The sequence below is a fragment of the Ixodes scapularis genome, unplaced genomic scaffold (assembly GCF_016920785.2).
Source record: "Ixodes scapularis isolate PalLabHiFi unplaced genomic scaffold, ASM1692078v2 PGA_scaffold1__304_contigs__length_218370807, whole genome shotgun sequence".
Lineage (NCBI taxonomy): Eukaryota > Metazoa > Arthropoda > Arachnida > Ixodida > Ixodidae > Ixodes > Ixodes scapularis.
The window spans coordinates 139,066,799-139,087,261 of NW_024609846.1; the positions used below are offsets into that span (position 1 = coordinate 139,066,799).

The 20,463-nt window shown below is 51.1% G+C and overlaps 1 protein-coding gene across 1 annotated transcript in view; it reads left to right on the plus strand.

Annotated features, from left to right (window-relative positions):
- Window positions 1–4,888: 4,888 nt before the first annotated feature.
- The window catches only part of LOC121835835, a gene marked incomplete at its 3' end in the record, with an annotated part of 101,123 nt that continues 85,548 nt past the window's right edge, over window positions 4,889–20,463 (plus strand). The window contains exon 1 of the mRNA XM_042290346.1: window positions 4,889–5,221. Coding sequence (XP_042146280.1) covers window positions 4,889–5,221 — 333 coding nt within the window. The remainder of the gene's footprint in view (window positions 5,222–20,463) is intronic.

Consider the following 20,463-nt stretch of genomic DNA (forward strand, 5'->3'; position numbering starts at 1 on the left):
TGGTGTTGGTCCCGAAGAAAGACGGCAGCTCACGTCTTTGCGTGGACTACCGCCGTCTGAACGACCTCACACGAAAGGACGATACCCGCTACCGAGCATCGACTCGATTCTGTCCAACTTGGGCAGTGCGCGGCACTTCACCACCCTGGACGCTAGCCGAGGCTACCTCCAGGTTCGGATGGAGCCGGGTGACGAGGCAAAAACAGCCTTCTGTTGTCACCGCGGGCTTTTCGAATTCACACAAATGCCCTTCGGTCTGTGCGGAGCGCCAATGACGTTCCAGCGATTGATCGACCGAGTACTGGGAGAAGCCAAATGGAAACACGCCATGGCCTATCTCGACGACTTTGTCGTGTACTCCAACACCTTCGAAGATCACCTACGTCATCTCGAAGACGTACTCGACCGGCTAAAAGCCGCGGGAATGACCCTGAACCCCGAAAAGGCTCAAATAGCCGAAACCCGCATCGCCTTGCTCGGGTTCGAACTTGATCGCGGGCGCCTTGCGCCACATCTCGACAAATTACAGGCAATCCTGGAGTTTCCTGCGCCAACCGACGTGAGCTCCCTCCGTCGCTACCTGGGAATGGTGAACTTCTATCACCAATTCATCCCAAACTGCGCGACGCTTCAAGCACCACTGACACGCCTATTGCGAAAGTCCGTGAGTTGGAGCTGGGGTCCCGAGCAGGAAGCGGCCTTTCGCCGCACCTCCCGAGCGCTCGCGGACACAGCTGAACTCAAGCTACCCGACTTGAACAAGCCCTTTCTGATCCAAACAGATGCCAGCAATCTGGGCTTGGGCGCGGTCCTGCTTCAACAGCACGAAGGTGTACTCCGACGGGTGGCCTTCGCCAGCCGCTCGTTGACGCCAGCTGAAAGGAACTACAGCACATGCGAACAAGAGTGCTTGGCCTGTTAAACATAACAGCATCTCGCGCCTGGGGAAAAGACCTGCGAGGAAAAGGAGGATCTCGTGCCATCAGAGGCCCGGGCACGCACATTTTTTTTTCTCTGGACTGATCGTGCAACCGCTATGACGAGCTGCTCAGATTAAATCGCTTGTGATATCAGAGGCTGTTGGAGGAAGTTTTTACAGGAACTTGATGGTGCCGAAACCCGGGAAGGCTACTTCAACGCTACTGAAAGCCAACCGAGACCTCAAGGAGCTTCTGAAGACAGTCACATGGAGCGAGTACGGACCAAGCGAACCTCTCGTCGAGCCCAGACCACTCGGCTCATCCACGAGGTCAGGGCAACTCTTGCAAATGACGATCACGATCTTAGTTCGCTCACAACACTTCTTCAGAGATTAACGACAAATATCGAAGAGCTGAAAATCTTAGATCGAGAGTTCGAATCCTTCGTAAGCGACGAACACCTTGAGCAAGAGTATGAAGCGGTAATGACCTACCAGGACAACTCAACGCAGGCATTTGCAATGCTGAGTCATCGAATTGAGATTCTGAAGAATCAAGAAGCCCGTGTGGTAGAGGTAAACAGAACACCGGTGATTCTTCCGACCACCACCGAGAACGCCAGAGCAAGACTTCCGAAATTCGAGATGTTGAAATTTGACGGCAGCACTTCTCAGTGGCAAGCGTTCTGGGATATGTTCCAAAACACGATTGACCAGCATCCTCAACTGTGTCAGGCTGACAAGTTTCACTACTTCCGGTCCCTTCTCACCGGACCCGCATTTAGAGCCATCGCTGGCCTTCATGGGTCTAACTCCAGCTACACAGACGCGTTGGCTATACTCCGAGCGCGATTTGGAGACAAGAAACTCATCGAGCAAGACCATCTTTCAAAACTCCGAACGCTCCAGAAGGTCCCATCATCAAACGACGTTGGTGCCTTAAGAAAACTTCTCGACGCCGTTCAGCTACAGATTCGTGGCTTAAAAGATCTCGGAGTTCACGCTATGTCCTACTCTGCAATGCTGAACGAGATACTAATGAAGGTTCTACCAACCGACGTCGTCATCGAATATCATCGACGAAAATCCTTCAGCGGAGCTACAGAGCCACTGACGTCAGCAGGAGATCTGGAGATGACCTTAAAATTTCTTCAGATTGAAGTGGAATGTCGAGAACGAAGTGGACTGACAACAGGGAGGACAAGTCAAGACAGTCGACCTAACACTAGGAAGTACGATTCCGGAAGAGAAGGTACAAGAAGCTCCGCAGCTGTTCTACACAGTCGGGCGAAAGAGTCAGCAGACTGCCTTTTCTGCTCTTCCAGAAAACACTCGTCGGAAGATTGCAACACGGATGCAACGATAGATGCGAAAAAGAAGGAACTCTCCGACGACGTGAGATGTTTTAAATGTACCATGAAGGGGCACAGAGCGCGAGATTGCAGAAGGAGAATCGTCTGCAATACTTGCAAAGGCAGACATGCTACATCGATGTGCGACCCACGCTGGCAACGAACTAAGGAGACGGAACAAAATAGCAAAACGAAGGCACTCCATACTTACGCTCCATCAACAACACAAAAGGAGCCCCATATCCTACTTCAAACGTTTCGGGGCTGGATAGCTGGCAAAAGTGGGTACAGATACATAAGAGGAATGATAGACGGAGGAAGCCAGCGAACTTTCATCCGAGATGTGTCCAAAAGGTACCAACTACGTATTCTCGGCGACATAAATATTTGCATCAACACCTTTGGATCCGAAGCTGCAAAAGAACAAAGACGAAAGCTTGTGGAGGTTAGACTAAAGAGCCAGTACCACCAAGGAGAGTACATCTTCGAAGCGGTAGAAGTCTTGAAGATTTGCAGCCAAATGATGGAGCTTCCTTTGGACCACCCTTTCATAGGAGAGCTTCAAAGTCAAGGAAAGGATTTGGCTGACCTTTGCATTTTCGATGAAACGAAACGGGCACTCAGAATCAGCCTATTAAGCGGTGCTGACCAAGTATGGAAAATTATGAAGGGTGACAACATCCGCAGTGAGAGTCAGCAGCTGACAGCGCTAAGCACTCGACTTGGTTGGACGGTGCAAGGACCAACGGACGAAAATTATTCATTGACAACACAAAACCATGTCATGGCCTGTATTCTTAATGCAGGAGTCACCACCGAAGACGAAACGAACAAATTGCCAGCGTTTTGGGACCTGGAACATCTTGGAATCACAGACAAGGAAGATAGGTCCCAGGAAACGGTGTTACAGACATTTGAAGATTCGATTTGTTGAACTGAAGGCAGGTATGAAGTCTCACTACCCTGGAAGCCCAACAAAAGAACCGAGCTCCAGGACAACAAGGAGCTGGCGACAGCAAGGTTAAACGGGTTGATGCGAAAACTCCGTAGAGATGAAAACCTGCTGAACACTTACGACAGTGTGATCCGTCAATATTTGAAGGATGAGCATGCAGAGGGAGTTACAGATGCGAAGAAAAATACAGGACGGCAGTACTACATGCCGCACCATGCGGTAGTACGCGAAGAGGCGCTCACAGCGAAGATTAGAATCGTATTTGACGCCTCATCTCACCAGCAAGGAAGTGAGAGTCTCAACGGATTTCTTGAAACGGGACCAAGGGCACCTGACGACCTATTACAGGTTCTCCTGAGGTTCCGAGTCAATAAAATAGCGATGACAGCAGATGTTCAGAAGGCATTTCTGCAAATATCAGTAAAAGAAAGAGACCGAGATGCGCTACGCTTCTTGTGGTTTGAAAAGAGGCCCACAACAACCGGTCGGTTACCACCAATACAGGAGTGGAGGATGACCCGCGTTCCGTTTGGGACGACATCCAGTCCGTTCTTGCTGACAGCTACCCTACAGCATCATTTCCGAACAGTTCAAAACCACCCGGAGAAAGCTCAGGTTCTAGCGAAATCGTTCTATGTCGACGATCTCTTGACTGGCGCCCAGAGTGAAGCAGCAGCAGTCAAGTTGTTTAATGAAACACAAGACATCATGCAACAAGCTGGCATGAATCTTCAAAAATGGGCATCCAACAGCAAGACACTGCAAAGATTGTTCCAAAAAGGAGTCCCCCAACCAACTGATATAGCGACAGACACCAATGTGCTTGGAATGCATTGGAATACAGAGGAGGACACTTTAAAGTTGTCGTTGACCTCGACGTTGAACTTCTTGAAAACGAAATCAAGTACAAAGCGATATGTCCTTCAAGCTGCCAATAGAATCTACGACATCATGGGATTGCTATCACCTTTCACCATCCGAGTCAAGATTATGTTCCAAAAACTGTGGGAATTAAAGATAGGCTGGGACAATAGTCTTCCTGAAAACATACAACAAGAGTGAAACACGTGGTGCAACGAGATTCCACAGCTACAAGTCATATCCATATCTCGATTCTTGTTCGAGGAACTCCGAGACACTACGCTGTTTTACGAACTACATGTCTTCACTGACGCCAGTCCGAAGGCTTACGGCGCAGTTGTCTACCTAAGAACATCTGACTCTGAGAACAGAGTAGAAATACATCTACTACTTGCAAAGGCGCGAGTAGCACCTCTTAAAAAGCTGACACTCCCTTGCTTAGAGCTGATGGGAGCTCTCATCGGTTCTAGATTACTGCGCTATGTAGAAAAGACGTTGTCGCTTCAAGACCACGAAGTATACTTGTGGACAGACTCTACCATAACGTGGAAGTGGATACAAGGTCAAAGTCACCGGTGGGAGACATTTGTTGCTAATAGAGTGCGGGAAATCCAAAACAACACGCCTACAGCTCGCTGGAGATTCTGCCCGGGTAAAGAAAACCCGGCAGATTGCCTAACAAGAGGACTCTCCGCGTCAAACCTAGAGTCAAACAACTTGTGGTGGACTGGCCCTTCTTGGCTCAAGAAACCGTCACCAGAATGGCCACAGGCGCATCCAGAACGAGACGACCTAGACGACATGGAAGACAATGACATCAAAACCAATGTACTGCAAGTAACAACTGCCGTAGACAATCCTGTACTTGACTTGCAACGCTACAGCGAGCTCTCAAGGGTCCTACGCGTCACTGCTTGGATTTACCGTTTCAAAGAAAACACTGGCGCACTGAAGGAATTGTCTAACTACCTTTTAACGGCAGAACTCAAAAGAGCGGAACAATACTGGATAAAGGTCACACAAAAAAATGAATTCTCGGGAGAACTTCAGAGCATACGAAATGGAAGGCCGCTGAGCACGTCATCGAAACTAAAAGATTTGACACCTTTCATAGATGACGTCGGAGTTTTACGCGTAGGCGGTCGTCTCCAACAACTAAATGCATCAGAAGACCTTAAACACCCCATCATACTCCCCAACGCACATCGCTTCACCGAGTTACTTATATGCAGCGCACATCAGCGGGTGCTTCACGGAGGAGTAGCAGATACTTTAACTGAATTGCGCGAACAGTATTGGATTGTACGCGGAAGACAAGCCGTAAAGAAGTCTCTGCGAAACTGCACCAAGTGTGCAAGGACACACTTGAGGGCCGCATCAGCTCCTATGGCACCACTGCCAAAAGAACGCATTGAGGCGACGCACCCATTCAACGTCGTGGGTATCGATTTTGCTGGTCCACTTTACACAAAGGAACAAAAGAACGAGAAGTCGTATATCGCCATCTTCACATGCGCAGTCACACGAGCAGTTCACCTCGAGCTCACAGCGAGCACATCTGCTCAATCCTTCTTGATGGCTTTACGTCGGTTCGTTTCCAGAAGAGGACTGCCAAACATACTTTATTCAGACAACGCTTTGGCGCTTAAGACAATTGCAAGAGATATATCAGCTGTCTGGGAACTGCTCCGACATCAGGATGTACAAGACTATGTCGCCCACCATCACATTACCTAGAAATTTAGCGCCGAAAGAGCCGCATGGTGGGGAGGTTTCTGGGAGAGAGTGATACGGACAGTCAAGACCTCCCTCAGGAAGGTTCTAGCACGAAGCTATCTTAATTTTGAAGAGTTATCGACGGTGTTACAGGAAGTAGAAGCCGCCGTGAACTCGCGTCCTTTAACATTTCTTTACTCAGATCAACGGGAACCAACAATTTTAACACCTGCACATTTCCTAGTAGGAAAACGACTTCTGTCGTTGCCGACAATGAAGCAAATGAGCTCCAACCCGCAGACATCGCGTGAACTAAGACGGCGATGGAGCTACCGAGAACTAATTTCACAGCAGTTTTGGAACAGGTGGATGAAGGAGTATCTTTTGCAACTTCGCTCTGCCCACCACACTCCGCCCAAGAACACAACGCCTATTGCTGTCGGGGACGTGGTAATTATTCACGATGCGAGACGACCAAGAGCAACGTGGAAGGTGGGACGAATAACAGAAGTGCACCCTGGACGAGACAATATCATTCGCTCGTGTGAAGTACGACTGCCGGACGGACGAACTTTTAGGAGACCAGTCCAACTTCTTTACCCACTGGAGGTCTGCAACAAGTCCGCGGTGCGAGCCTGTTAAACATAACAGCATCTCGCGACTGGGAGAAAAGACCTGCGAGGAAAAGGAGGATCTCGTGCCATCAGAGGCCCGGGCACGCACAATTTTTTTTTCTCTGGACTGATCGTGCAACCGCTATGACGAGCTGCTCAGATTAAATCGCTTGTGATATCAGAGGCTGTTGGAGGAAGTTTTTACATGGCCATCGTCTTTGCACTCCGGCGTTTCGACATTTATGTCGACGGGACCACTTTCGTGATCGAAACAGATCACCAAAGCCTAACATGGCTCTCCCGACTTCGCGAACCCGCTGGTCGCTTGGCAAGATGGGCTTTGATGCTGCAAAAATACGACTACGTCGTGCGGTACCGGAAAGGCAGCACAAACGTGGTGGCGGACGCATTGTCACGAGCCCCCGTAGACTGCACACAGCTTTCCGCAAAGACCCAGGTCGACCCAACGACACTCACAGTGTCAGGCGAAACCGTGACTCAGTCCCAAAGGGAGGCAGCAGATCTGACCACCCCGGACGAGACGATCAACCACCTAGACGCAGTGAGCGCCGTGGGAATCGTGTTTAGCAAAGAAGAGCTTCTGAAAGCAAAGGAGAATGATTTGTTTTGTCGAAAGGTGATCGACGGACTCGCGGAAGAGTCGGACGCCGTGGAGGCGGGCGGTGCGACCGCCGGGCGCAACACTACTGATATTGTAGTAGGCGCCGAGTGCCGGGACCTATCTGGTATTGGTGCGGGCACGGAGGATTCATATCTGCTGAGCAATGACGGGCTCTTGCTGAGGTACATACCCTCCGAGAACGACTCCGACGAGGCGTTCAAGGTAGTGGTACCCCGCAGCAGGGGCGGATCCAGACCTCCATTTTAGGGGGGGGCGGTTCCTCGGTGTAAAACGAGGGGGGGGGGGTTATATTTTTTGTGGAGTTATCGTTTTTACTAAACTGATAACATAATATACATCTTGAGAAATTTTGTACTGCTTTACCTGTCGGGGATGAACTCTTTGAATTAAAACCTTTCGGGTGACCACGCTAGAGGTAAGTATCTCGAAAATTGTGGTGGCACTATCCTTTCTGAACACCATAACGCAAGGAATTTTGTAGTTCATAGGAAACGGGATTACTCCGTCCGCGTGGCAGCGCGCTAGAAATAGAAGAAGTTTAACTACTGGAAGTGAATGTATGGTGCTATAGCGGCGGTGACAATTCCAGACAGTGTAACTTGATGGCTCAGATATCCCCGGCGGGGCTACAACTTGTGGGCTCCTTTTGCTTGAATATTTATATATTCTCGTTACACCCGCAGAGCATGTACGGAGAGCCAACCTTTGCCAACTATATGGAGGAAGCTCATGCAGCTAATGACAATGCGAAAAACGTTTTAATATAAAACTCGGCTGTTTTTTTAGATTAAGCTTGGCATAGTAGTTAGAACTTTATATTCAGTGCCAAAATGCAGAACGTGGTTTTAAAACATACTTTTCATTGTCGCCGGTTGCTTTAATGGAGCGAATACGTTGCTATCTAGCGCCAAAAATGGCCCGGCGGCTTCGACGCTGCTCGCAGCGTCAAAACTTTGTTGACGCAACGAGCGAAACGAACGCTGCCAGGCAAGTTCGTCGGTTGTTCGCCGTATATTTGGAATGTCCAGAGCGCAGCGCATGCGGCATTGCCAACACAAACTCGTGTTTTCACGTGTTCTGGATGCAACTCAAGAGAACGAAAGCAAATAATTGTTGAATATTTTTGAAAGCACGTTGCAGTTCGGCAACTATAACTTTTAAACTTAGATGGATCCTTCCAAATTATATTCAATTGTACTTCGTCTGGATATTTTCTGTATCAAAGGAACACTTACTTGTTTCTGGGTAGTTAGCTCATTCGTCGCGGTCGAGAGGAAAGGTGCAGAGATATAATGGGGCAGAGCGGTTGTCCGGTCGGCGAATCTCAACTGGGCTAAAGGCCGATCACGACTGCAGCATGGATGTTCGGGAGTCGGTGTTCACTCGAACGGGCACAGGCGCTGTCTATTTTTTTTTTTTTTTCATGTATAGTCGCATTTTTGAAGGGGCTCGTTTTCCCCAAGTCCCTAGTTAAGGAATTCGAAGCCGCAGTTGCAAACCAGCAAGCCCCGCCTCTGTTCCGTTCGACACACACATATTTGCTCCTGCAAAGCCGCGCGAAAGCCCTGCCGTCAATCCACAGAAGCCGCGTTTAACTCGAGAAGTAAAGACGGCGCCAAGGGGAGACAAGGGGTAGCGGGCGCCTTTCCTAAATTATGTCCCGCCACCCTAAGTTGAAACGGCATTGTATACAAATAAATGCCTACGGCGTCGGCTTGAGAACCCCGTGTAAGCAGCCTCTATTCTTTAAAGTGCTCCTACCGTTAATCTTTCGTTTATTAGCTTCCCGCCGCGAGAAGTCGTACCGCAGGCAGTATGAAGCCCATTAGAGGAAGTATCTCCCCCTTCTGGCGCTCGTCGGCTTCTTTCTGTATTCCGCGCTGCGGTGAAGACGAAAGCGGGCTTATGTTTAAGCCAAGGTCGTGGGGAAGTCCGGAGCGTCTTCAGGAAAAGCTCAGACCCAGACTACACTGTACCATGCCAAAAGACAAGCCCAAAACCACAAAGAAACCATCAAACGAAAAGTGATGAAAGGCGGCCTCTAGAGAGGAAGGATAATCCGCTGTGTATAGGATCGTACCCTTGAGGAAGGCTGCTTGGCGTTTGCGTTTGGGAGCTTTCAGGGCACACATTTTTCGCAGACAACCTCCAAGGAGAGAGAGGGAGACAGAGAGAGAGAGAGAGAAAAGTGACTAGATATGTTGAATGTATTTTCCCCCCGTGCTCGACGTGCTTATGGAGCCTTCATGTTGCGCACATGGAGGCACCCTAGACGTGCGGGCCTTGTTTGGAAGTGTGCCTGCAGTCGAGGACCCTGATATTTGGTGCGCCTCCCCACTGTCTTTCCACTTCAAAACTCCTGGCGTCGTCCCTGTCGGGAAGACGTACCGTGACCTTGACGGAGATAAACCCCACTTTGGAAGCGCCCAGCAGGCGCGTCCACCCAACGCTGTTTTAATCTTTTGTACTCGCGTCGATTGCTTACGTTTTTTCTTCGAGCTGACGAAGAACTCCGGGGGGGGGGGGGGGGGGGGGGTTGCCTGGCGAGGCGTTTGGGGGGGGGGGGGGGCGATCGCTCCCACCGGCCCCCCCTTGGATCCGCCACTGCCCCGCATTCTGAGAAACGCAGTTTTGCGCTACTATCACGACTCGCACTTGGCCGGACACGCGAGCGGCCCCAAGACTTACTCAAAGTTACGTCGCATCGCCACCTGGCCGGGCATGAAACGGGACGTTTTCCGTTACGCCCGCACCTGCCACTCTTGCCAAAGCTTCAAAACAAGAGGCGGCAAACCCCCGGCCCAATGCAACCGATTCCGAGCCAGCAATCATGGTCTCTGGCAGCCTGCGACGTGGTTGGCCCCCTACCGAGGAGCCCTAAAGGACACCAGTATTTGCTGGTCGTAACTGACCACTTTAGCAAATGGACGGAACGTTTTCCACTCCGTAAGCTGACAGCCCGAGCGATCACGGAGAAGCTCATGGAGGTTTTCACCCGTTTTGGGTTCCCCGAAGCTCTTTTGACTGATCGAGCGAGCTACTTCGTCGGGAAGGTATTCGTGGACGCGTGCGAGGCCCTTGGCATAAAGCACAGAACAACCACGCCGTACCACCCGCAGTCGAACATCACGGAGCGATGTAACAGAAACATCAAACCGATGCTGGCCGCCTTCGCGGAAAGGCACCATGACTGGGACGCATATATCCCCGAGATCGGGTTCGCACTTCGGACCACTCTCAACCGTTCGACGGGCTTCACCCCCGCTTTCCTCACATTCGGGAGAGAGCTTCCGAACCCCATGGACCGTGTCCTAGGGGCGAGCGCCGGGGTGGACAACGCGCAGCCGACGCAAACGGACCACGCGCGGCAGCTACAAACTCGGATGACGGAAGCCTTCTCGGAGGCGCGTCGCAATCTCGGGGTAGCGCGAACGAAACAAAAAGCTCAGTACGACCGCTCGCATCGAGATCTCCGCTACAAAGTGGGCGATCTCGTCCTCAGACGCAACCATGTTCTGAGTGATGCCAGCAAAGGCTTCTCGGCCGCCTTGGCTCCGAAGTGGCGTGGCCCGTACCGAGTGCAGGAACTTCTGTCCCCACTCGTGTACAAGCTGACAAACTTGCAATCAAGAAAAGTCGGTGGGCCGGTACATGTGTGCGATCTGAAACCCTACCATGAGAGGGAAAGCGGGGCCAACGAGCAAACTCAGCCCCCGCAAAAACATGCACCCGCAGCGCGAGATAACGCCGACGATGAACAACAGGCGTCTCGCTACAATCTGCGTAGACGGAGGAACTATTATCCGAAGTTTTCGTAGAGGCAGCCCCATTAAGTGGCGAAATGTCACATTAAGGGAAGTGCAAAGCACAATACACCTGCTGCCTTCGCGAACGCGCCAGACACCATTGTTTACTGGCAATTGCAGTGACCTAGATACGTCACCTCAGCGTTCGCTCCCGGATGAACCCGTAGGGGAATCCCCCAAACACGGCTTCCGAGGGAAAGGGTACGCGTAACTGCCATTTGTCAGTTATTGCCACCTACGCTCACGTGTGCCACTTGTCAACGCAAGAGCGCGGTGCGAGCGTCGTCACAAGCGGTCGGAGACCAAGTGGTCATTCTACCGTAGTACGTTCCGCACCTACGAAGAGGACCTCCAGCCTTTGCTTCGCGTCGTTCGGGAGCTGCTGTCTCCTGGCTACGGCAGTTCAGCGGTGTCCAGGGTCCAGAGCTCGGGGTGATTCGTCAGGCGGCCCCGCTACCCCAGCCGGCCGCGTACCAAACCAGCAACCCGTCGTTTTCGTGGGCCGTCGGGATCGTTTCCGGTCAGGGAGTGCCGGCTCATCATCTTCGGGACCCGCGCCGCGGTCGAAAAGCTCGCCGACCAGGGACCAGCTGTTCCCGTTCGTCCCGTGACATGTCCCAAGGGCCCCAGGGAGCTGGCGCAGTTCGCCCAGCAGGGCTCGTAGGGCACGCACTACATCGGTAGCTGAGGGACAACACACCGGGACCTGGCCGCCCGGAACGTGCTCGTCGACGAAGACGGTTGCTACAAGGTCGCCGACTTCGGCCTCTCCAGGAGCATTACGGACTCCGAGTCGGACGTCTACCACTAAAGGTCCAAGGGCGCCCTTCAAGTCCGACGTCTGAGCGTCAACGGAATACTGCTGTGGGACATTCGTCACTTTGGGCTCGACGCCCTACCCCGGCCTGGGAGCTCAGGTGGTGACCCGCCACGTGCGCGACCGTCAAGGGATGACGCAGCCGACCGACTGCCGCTGGGAGCTGTACCGCTGGTGAGAGACCACTGGACGAACTTTAGGACCATGGACCTATGAGCCGGGCTGTTGTGTCCCGTGGCGGCCTTTATCTTTTTTTTTATTATATTAGTCTAGTTATGTGTTTGTGTTGGTCTACCCGTTTGCGGGTGACTATTGACTAAGGAGGGGGGAGCGTGGGGATTGTGATCCTTCAACATTCTGTCGTGTCAGCGTTTTGGCGCGCCGCGGCGGCCGCGCTGGTGTAGCGAGAGGCGGCGCTGCTTACCACTGTGAGTGGCTTCCTCCTCTCCCCCCTTGGGGCGATTTCCGTAACGAACCCCCGCACAAAGGAGATCGACGTGTCGCTCCTTACTTGGTCACTTCGCCCCCGCCGTTATCTTAAAACCAGCGGACAGCAGTCTCGCTTCTCTCTTCTTCCTGGGATTCGGCGGCGGCGACAACGGGGACCCTTCCGGCACACCGGTGAGCGTTTACCCCGTACTTTGTACCTTTGTGAACGACCGTTCGGCCGTGGGCGATCTCCACACCGACGGCGTTCACCAGCTTATAGTCGCTGTTTTGTTGTTATTTGTTTCATTGTAAATAAACAGAGTTTATCACCGTTACCAACGTGACTGGTGTCTGTTTGCGCCCAACGAGCAGCATGCCACACGAGTACGAACCCGCTTCGCGGTAGAGCGTCTCGCCGCAAACGTGGAACTCCCAAAGGCAGTGGCCCAAAGGAGAACCACAATATTCAATGGTGGTACGACCAAAATGAACCTAAAAAAATTATCAATGACTATGTGTTTTTCATTATTACGTAGAGTGGTTGGCATAAGTGTTTTATATGAATGCTACAAGACCCGTGGTACGAATGAATTCAAACAATGTTTTGTTATATTGGTTGTCATGCAGCCACTTCGGTAGCGGGTGGCTGGACTGTGTCGGAGACCTGCATGCTATAAGTAGACCAGTGTGCTCAGTCTGCAGGCCAGGACAAATTCATATAAGTTGGCGCACATCCCCTTCCGTCGCGTCTAGGGGACACTTGGGGTACGCCGCCCTTCGTGTACCGGGTTGAGAGCTTCAGGTGGAGGTTACAGCCGGTGTAAGGGCCACCCCAGCTCGCACTCTGCGAAGCACAACTTCCTCCACCCTGGTGAGTTTGCGACGAAGGGAGAAGACACACGGAAGGATAAGAGCGTGTGCGTTCTGCGGCAGAGCGTGTTTACGCTTGTGAAGGAGGGAAATGAATTCAGACAGAAGGGTAAAGGAAGGGAGATCGGGATCAGATAGGACGTGTGCCTGCTGATCAGCTGCAAGGTTGTATTGGTTCGTGACATGACCTTGAATCCAGTATATCTTAATGCAGATCGAAGTATTACGGTGAAGGGTGTGTATCGTTTGACACAGTTCCATCCTGTTGAAACCTTGTTGAGCTCTTGAATTGCCGCTAAGAAGTCTGTAAAATTGTGAAGATGGCGGGTCGTCGGCAGGTTGCTGGTTACTGCTAATATAGCATTGTAAATGGTCTGTAGTTCCATGAAAAGAGGGTCGGCTTCTTGAGATGCATATCTTTGATGCCCCTGAATGCAAGTATGCGTGGAGCTCAGGAATTTAACTCTGCCGCCGTCCGGGACGATAGCTGCACCCGTGTAAACTTGACATTGATCGTCGTGTTGTGGTTCAGGGTAGAAACATTCGGAGGGTGTGTAGAGCATACCAAGACCCGAGGAAGCCTCCGTATCCAAGGCCTACCCCCGAAATTTGGGCTCCTGCCGGGCAAGATCAACCAAGCGACGAGGTCGACGATGAGCAACCAGTCGTCACAGACACCGGCCCCGTCCTCTGTCATTTATTTGCCCATAGCCCCGCGGAAAGTCACTCCGTTCCACGGAGAGATCCATGAGGACGTCGACGAATGGATTCCTCAGTGTAATCGAGTTGCCCGGCACAATGAATGGACGCCTGAACAAAGCCTTTAGAACGTCTACTTTTTCTTTGAAGAAACGGCTCGTCACAAGTACGAGAACCACGGCGCCTTGATCAGTTCGTGGGAACAGCTCATGGAAGAGCTCCGACGCTCTTTCGCAAGCCAGCAGCGACGGGAATGTGTTGAAGAGCTTCCCCAAGGTAGGGTTCAAAGCCCAAACGAAAGTGTCGTCAGCTTTTGTCGAGGAAGTTTTCCAAATCAGCAACCGCGCCGATCCTCAAGCCCCCGAAGCAAAGATCCTGATGTGCTGTGTCAAAGAAAACATCTTCGGAGGCCTTGTGCGATGTGCAATGTCCACCTACCACGGTAGAAAATTTTATGACCGAGGTGACCAACGTTGAACGGGCCCTGCAAGCACAAGCCGACCAATACCGTCGACTTCTTGGTGTCATTCCCCCCCCCCCCCCCCCCCCCCCGGTCCAGATGCTCCTTCGGCTAGAATATCCCGGGATCCGCGAAATCATCCGGAACATCGTCCATGGAGAACTGAAGGAGCTGGTACCAGCCGCCAAGCGTCCAGCTTCACTCTCGATCGTCGAGACTGTTCGAGCGGAGGTGCAACAAGCTCTCCAGCCAGACGTTCTTATACCAGCGCCGCACCGAAACCAGTACTTTCAACCTACGGTACAGTTGCTCGTCGTCCGCAGCCTTCTGTCACTCGGCAGTACTCAGCAGCACCGCGACGAGAGGTCTCTTTTTCGATGTGCGCTTTTCGCCAAGATCAGCGTGGACATCGAAAGGGTGACGTGTGGCGCATGGCTGACCGCGTTTCCCGAAGGTGCCCCTACCGCCAGCCCGGCCTGCGAGGTTGCGCCAAACTACAGTCAACCCCACTTTGGTCAGCGATCGCGGGAGATCGAAGAGTACCTCCGACGACCCCAGTCTCCTCCGCCTGCACCTCGCCGTGGGTCCAGGTCGCCGTCACCACGACGTCCCGCGTCGCCGATGCACCGACCCCGTCGTGAGAGCCGGTCGCCCTTGTCGCGTCGGGAAAACTAAGAACGGCAACCCCTGGAGGTGGAGTTGCCGTAGACCTAAGACGTAAAGAACCCCCGAAAATGTCGAAGACCTCCAACTAGACCGACGTAATGCATCGGAGTGACGCTTCTGCAACGGGGCTCAACAACCTCAACGTGACCATCGACGGTCACGACGCGTCGGTACTCGTGGGCACCGGAGCACGCTACTCTATTTTGAGTGGAGGCTTTAACGCCGTCTTCCGAATGTGACGACGCCATTGGATGGCCCTCAAATACAAACCGCCGGGGGGCACCTCATCGCACGAGTTGGGAGATGCACTGCTCGCGTCTAGGCATCCACAGTTAGACGTGCCCTCCAAAGTTCGTCGTTGTGCAAGACTGCGCGAACCAAGGTATCCTCTGACTGGACTTTCCTTGTGGACATGGCGTCGTCATTGACCTCAGAGTAAACCGGCTGACGCTACAAAAACCTGTTCCACCACCGGAGGAACCAAAAACCAAGTCATCCGCAGTCCGAGTCCTCGTAAACAAAGTGAACTTAGCGCCACGTTCGAGTGTTTTCGTACCCGTAGGAACCGATGAAGCTTCCTGCGGCGAAGTTTTGCTCGAGGGAAGCCTCCACGTGCTTCTATAAAGAGGAATCGATGTTGTACGAGGAAAAACAGAGCTTTAAGGCGGGCGAGCCATGCGCCTGGTTACAAATTTTCGCCAAGAGGCGCAACACCTTACGAAAGGTATCGCCGCGGGCCACATCGCCGAACTAATGAACTCACCCGCAATCGCTGCACTTTCGGAAAAGCCGACTTCACTAAGCACAAGAAAACGCCGCCCTCGCAACTTGACATTCACCCGGAGCTTCCAGCTACTGAACGAGGACGGTTGCTTGACCTTCTGAGCGAATTCGGCGAGTGTTTCGCCACAACATCAAGGGTTCGACAAACAACGGTAGCGAAGCACTGCATCGTTACTGACGACGACGCGCTCCCTTTCCACCAGTCGCCATACCGAGTCCTCTTGAAGGAAAGGAAGGTGATTCAAGATCATGTCCTGGCAATGCTCGCCGACGACATTATTCAACCCTCAAGTCGTCCATGGGCGTCCCCAGTCGTCTTTGTAAAAAAGAACTACGGAACCTTGAGGTTCTTCGTGAACTATCGTCGACTGAACGCTGTGACTAGAAGGACGTCTATCCGCTTCCCCGCATCGACGATACGTTGGACCGGCTGTGCCACTTCCGATATTTCTTTTATCGGTGGACCTGAAGAGGGGCTACTGGCAGATTAAAGTCGACGAACACAACCGCGAGAAAACTGCCTTCGTCACTCCAAACGGACTTTACGAGTTCAAAGTGATACCGTTCGGACTTTGTACAGCACCACCGTCCTTCCAGCGTGTCATGGACACCATGCTGACAGGTGTGAAATGGCAGAGCTGCCTCTTCTACCTAAGTCTCCATTCTTTGGGAATGCGTTAGCATGATTCTTGGAAAACGCCGCACACGTCCCTTTTTGGGACACGCTAACATTGACCCCGTAACGAGGCCAAAGAGAGGAAACTAAGATAGAGGAAGCAAAAGAGAAAGCCGAAACAAAAAAGCCAAGGGGTCAGCGTTTGCTTTTCCCAAAAGGGAACATGTAAGGCGTTTCCCAAGCTTAAAGGGATAGTTCAATGAAATTTGAAATATTCCCGTCGTGTTCAACCATAGGTTGAATATGATCCACAATATCCGTAAATGACATTCGCACGTTTGTATTTTGAACCTGGAGGCTGTATTTTTCGTTATAAACGGTCCACACTGGCAAGCGCTCGGAGAAGGCCCAGTAGAGACCACGTGACAGCCAACACAGTCGTGACGTAGGTCGTCTCGGGACGAGCAAAGCTACGGCGAGGCTGACGTCGAGAGGATGGCCTAGTCGTTCCAGCCACCGAAGCGGCTGCTTTTGTACGAATTTTGAGTGACGGGTTAATCTTCTATCATCTAGTAGGGGGACAATGGCGACTTCTGCGACGCGCAAAAGGCATTCTCGGGAAAACGGGAGTTCCTCCTTTCTCTTTTTTCTCGTTGTGGTCGGAGGCGAGACTCACCGTAACTAACTGTCAAGGTTCCTAGACGGGCATTATAAACGAGGCGTTAGCGACATCCACCAGGTGTTCTTTGCTAATCGTTTCATTCGTTTTAAAATTCCTTTTCGAGACTTTTTAACAGGATATTGGTATGTTCAATATGATTCTGCTCTTTTGAACATAAATAGACCAGAAAATGAGCGCCGAAATTTCGTTGTAGTATCCTTTTAATAATAACGCATTACCTATGGATTCGATAATGAATCTTCCATTATTGTCAATCGCGTTGCGAGTTGGGATATAGCAAAACGAAGCATGATATTTTCGGCGTGTCGCTGTTACGTACTATCGTTAACCCTGCTAGCTGTAACACGCCAGCGGCGGTCGTCCCGTATACCCCCATTACCCTTGCTGTGTCGTCTGCTAGGTTCAGAGCGGATGACGCAACAGCGCTTCCAGATGTTCGCTGAACACAGTTTCGTGTTCAGCGAACCACCGCGGAACGGACGGATGTGCAGGAAATATTGTCAGTCTGCTGTAAAGGTTGGACGGATGTGCAGGAAATATCGGGGCGTGCTATACGAGGTCTGACAGAAGCTTTTTGACATGGACTCGGAGGAGTACCGGAAACTGCAGCGCGTCAGCTTGAAACAGTTTCTGCAGTTCGCTTCAAGCGTGAAACCAAGAATCGCGCGTCAAAACAGAAAAAACAAACAAAAAAAAACACAGAATGATGCGACAGTGCCGTGTTTGTTTTATTAAAAGAAAAAAGTTTCGTTGTTGTCACACTAAACGCTTTTTGACATCAGCTCCTGCCCATTCGAATGAAAGGCGCTCGGCTTTTCAGTCTTTTCAGTACACGCGCCCGCGGACGGATATGGTATTTTATTTCTGTTGCAGTAATGCTTTCTGACAGAATTATATTGTTTTCGTTGGTATTGAATTTAAAAGAAACGCAATTGTTTTAACAACCAATAGTCGAAAAGGAACACGAACGGTCTCAGTGCACTTTGACCAATCGCCGGGCGCGCCCACATTGATGTCACTGTCCACGTTACGGAAAGGCTGGATCGTTACGCAGCCTCGGGCGTTTCTGCAATCGATCCCGGTAATTTTGCTGAATCTGTTGTAATATTTTATGCGGCGCGCAAGCAAAACTTTGGGCTAGAACTTCGTTAACAACACCTGCACGACGCCTGACATCTATATCAATCGTTAAACAACTTCCAAATCGTCTTCATGGTCCCTTTTTGGAGGTAACCCAACTAACTATATTTTCAGAATCACCGGACTTTACCCTTTCTGGTATGCTATTTAGTATCGTGAGCTGTAGAACAGTTATTGTGATAGCAGCAAGTGAAAATTATGTCAAAACCAACATTCAAGACATACCCCGCGCTTTTCAGTGCCGTGACGTCGATGGAAGGCAAGCTGGCAGGTCGCGCGGACTGTTTAAAAATGGACTATGGCGAGCATTTGTTTTTGTGCAAGTGTGCAGGTGCTGCAGCAAGCTTCCAAAGCATTCATTTGACAGTATGAAACTATTTTAACTAGTTGGAAACAGGGTCTACAATCCAAAGAGTGGATCTCTGCCTTCCGTTGACGTCATTTAATTTATTGTTTCCAGTAGAGAGTTGCACTTTGAAAACACAGGGAGAACCAAAATTGTACATTAATAACTTCGCGAAATTATTAATTCTGGACCAATAGTTGGTGTACCATTCCATAGATGTTTGTTGGTGTGTTCAGGAAATGTTCAGGCAAATCGGGGACTACGAAGGAAACGTCGCGGTACGCCTTTAATAGTGAATTTTAGTACTGCGCAAACGAGCCAACGCAATCACTCAGCGTTTGCGTTAGCTTCGCGTGTTCTGCACTGCGCGTGCGCGTAGCCCAATCTACTGTCTTGGATTAGCTCATCGCGCAGACGCGCATGCACAGGCTGGAGCACGCAGCGCTAAGGCTACCACACAGTGCTTGTGTTTTGCTCCTATACGCAATACTAAAACTCTTATAATTTACAACTGCCTGCGTGCAATGTTAGTCTGCCTCAACGGGCGACTTGTATCCCAGCAGTAGATGAGAAATTTAGCCAGTGCAGTACAACCGCCAGCCTGGGGCTTTTAACGTGCATCACGCAGTAGTGATACACGACTGCACGCCGGAATGATGCCCATCTAGATCGAAACGGGAAGGGGTGGGGATTGAGCCCAGGATCCCTGGGGTCCGCAGCGCGAGCATTCGCTCCGCGTGCACCTAGCTGGTATGCTCTAGCCCACTCGGCCACCGATCCACCCCCCCCCCCTCCCCCCTACGGAATGAAAATATGTCTTACCAAATATCGTTGGAGCAGGTACAGGAATGGAAGCGCTTCAAACACTGCCGCCATGTGAATGGCGGTTGAGAGTGGCCAGCCCACTGATTTCTATGACAATTGCCTGTATAACGCATCCCCGCTTTGTGAATGCGGCCACCGAAAGTTCAGAATCGGTCAACTCGGGCCTGTGTAAATCTGTCGGGTGAAGCGTAGCAAAGGCTGGGCGGCTGCGTGCTAAAAAACGTACATATTTCATGCTCGTTCGTTATCATTCGCCGCAGAAGTCTTTGAAACCTCTGTGTAAACGGTCGTAGCTGCCTTTGAGAATCCGTATGAATTCTTCACGAAAACGCAGCACCTAAAAAAAAGCCAGAACTCGTCGAATGCGAGTATCGCGGTCAGGCCGAGGGATCAAAGGACATATGCCTTGGCATGCCGAAGTTCTGGATCAGTGCGTCTTCGTACACTTGTACACCGATCAAGAACCGACGCCGTGTGGAGGTGGTAACTTTTTGGGAAATATTTGAAGCTGTGTCCGGCGTATATGTCTTTGCTGCATGTATAGGTCGCAAGTTCAGGATTGTCTATCTGTTCTGGCGAGTTGCTACCACTGATCAGTGGTTACTAGCAGTAAGTAAAATAATCGCTCCTATCATGCATGATTAATCATGTCTTTGTTCGAAATACACTCGAATGGATCCGAATTACTTACGTCATATGACAATACAGATAGAACAACGTATTGGAGCAGCACTAAACGCGAGCTAAGTTTTTCAATGCTACTATACGCAAACTCATTTCCGGCCCGCGAGTGCTCCAAGTTACAAATTCAGTCGTCGAAGCAAAGCAAAAAACTGCTCCCGGGGCACATTCATTTTCAGCACGTTGCACTCGCGATTTTTTTTTTCCAATAGAGTTGGAGTTGAGTTAGTTGGTTCATATTCTTGGGTGGTGCCAGCAGAAGATTATAATTCAATATAGTTGATAGTCCAGCAGTTGTACATTTCTGTGTATATTAATGTTCAGCTGATACCACCCAAGCACATAGGCGCAGCAGTTTTTCGTGCCAAGGCACGTCCTTTCCTCACAGCGCCTGACCGCGAGACTTGCATTCGACGAGTTCTGCCTTTTTCCTACGATGCTGCGCTTTCGTAAAAATTTTCACGGGTTTTCAAAGGGAGCTACGACCGCTTACACGGGGTTTTCAAAAGACTTCTTCGGTGATTGACGGCAAACAAGCAGAAAACGAGTATTTCAGCATGCAGCCGCTTAGCCTCTTCATCGC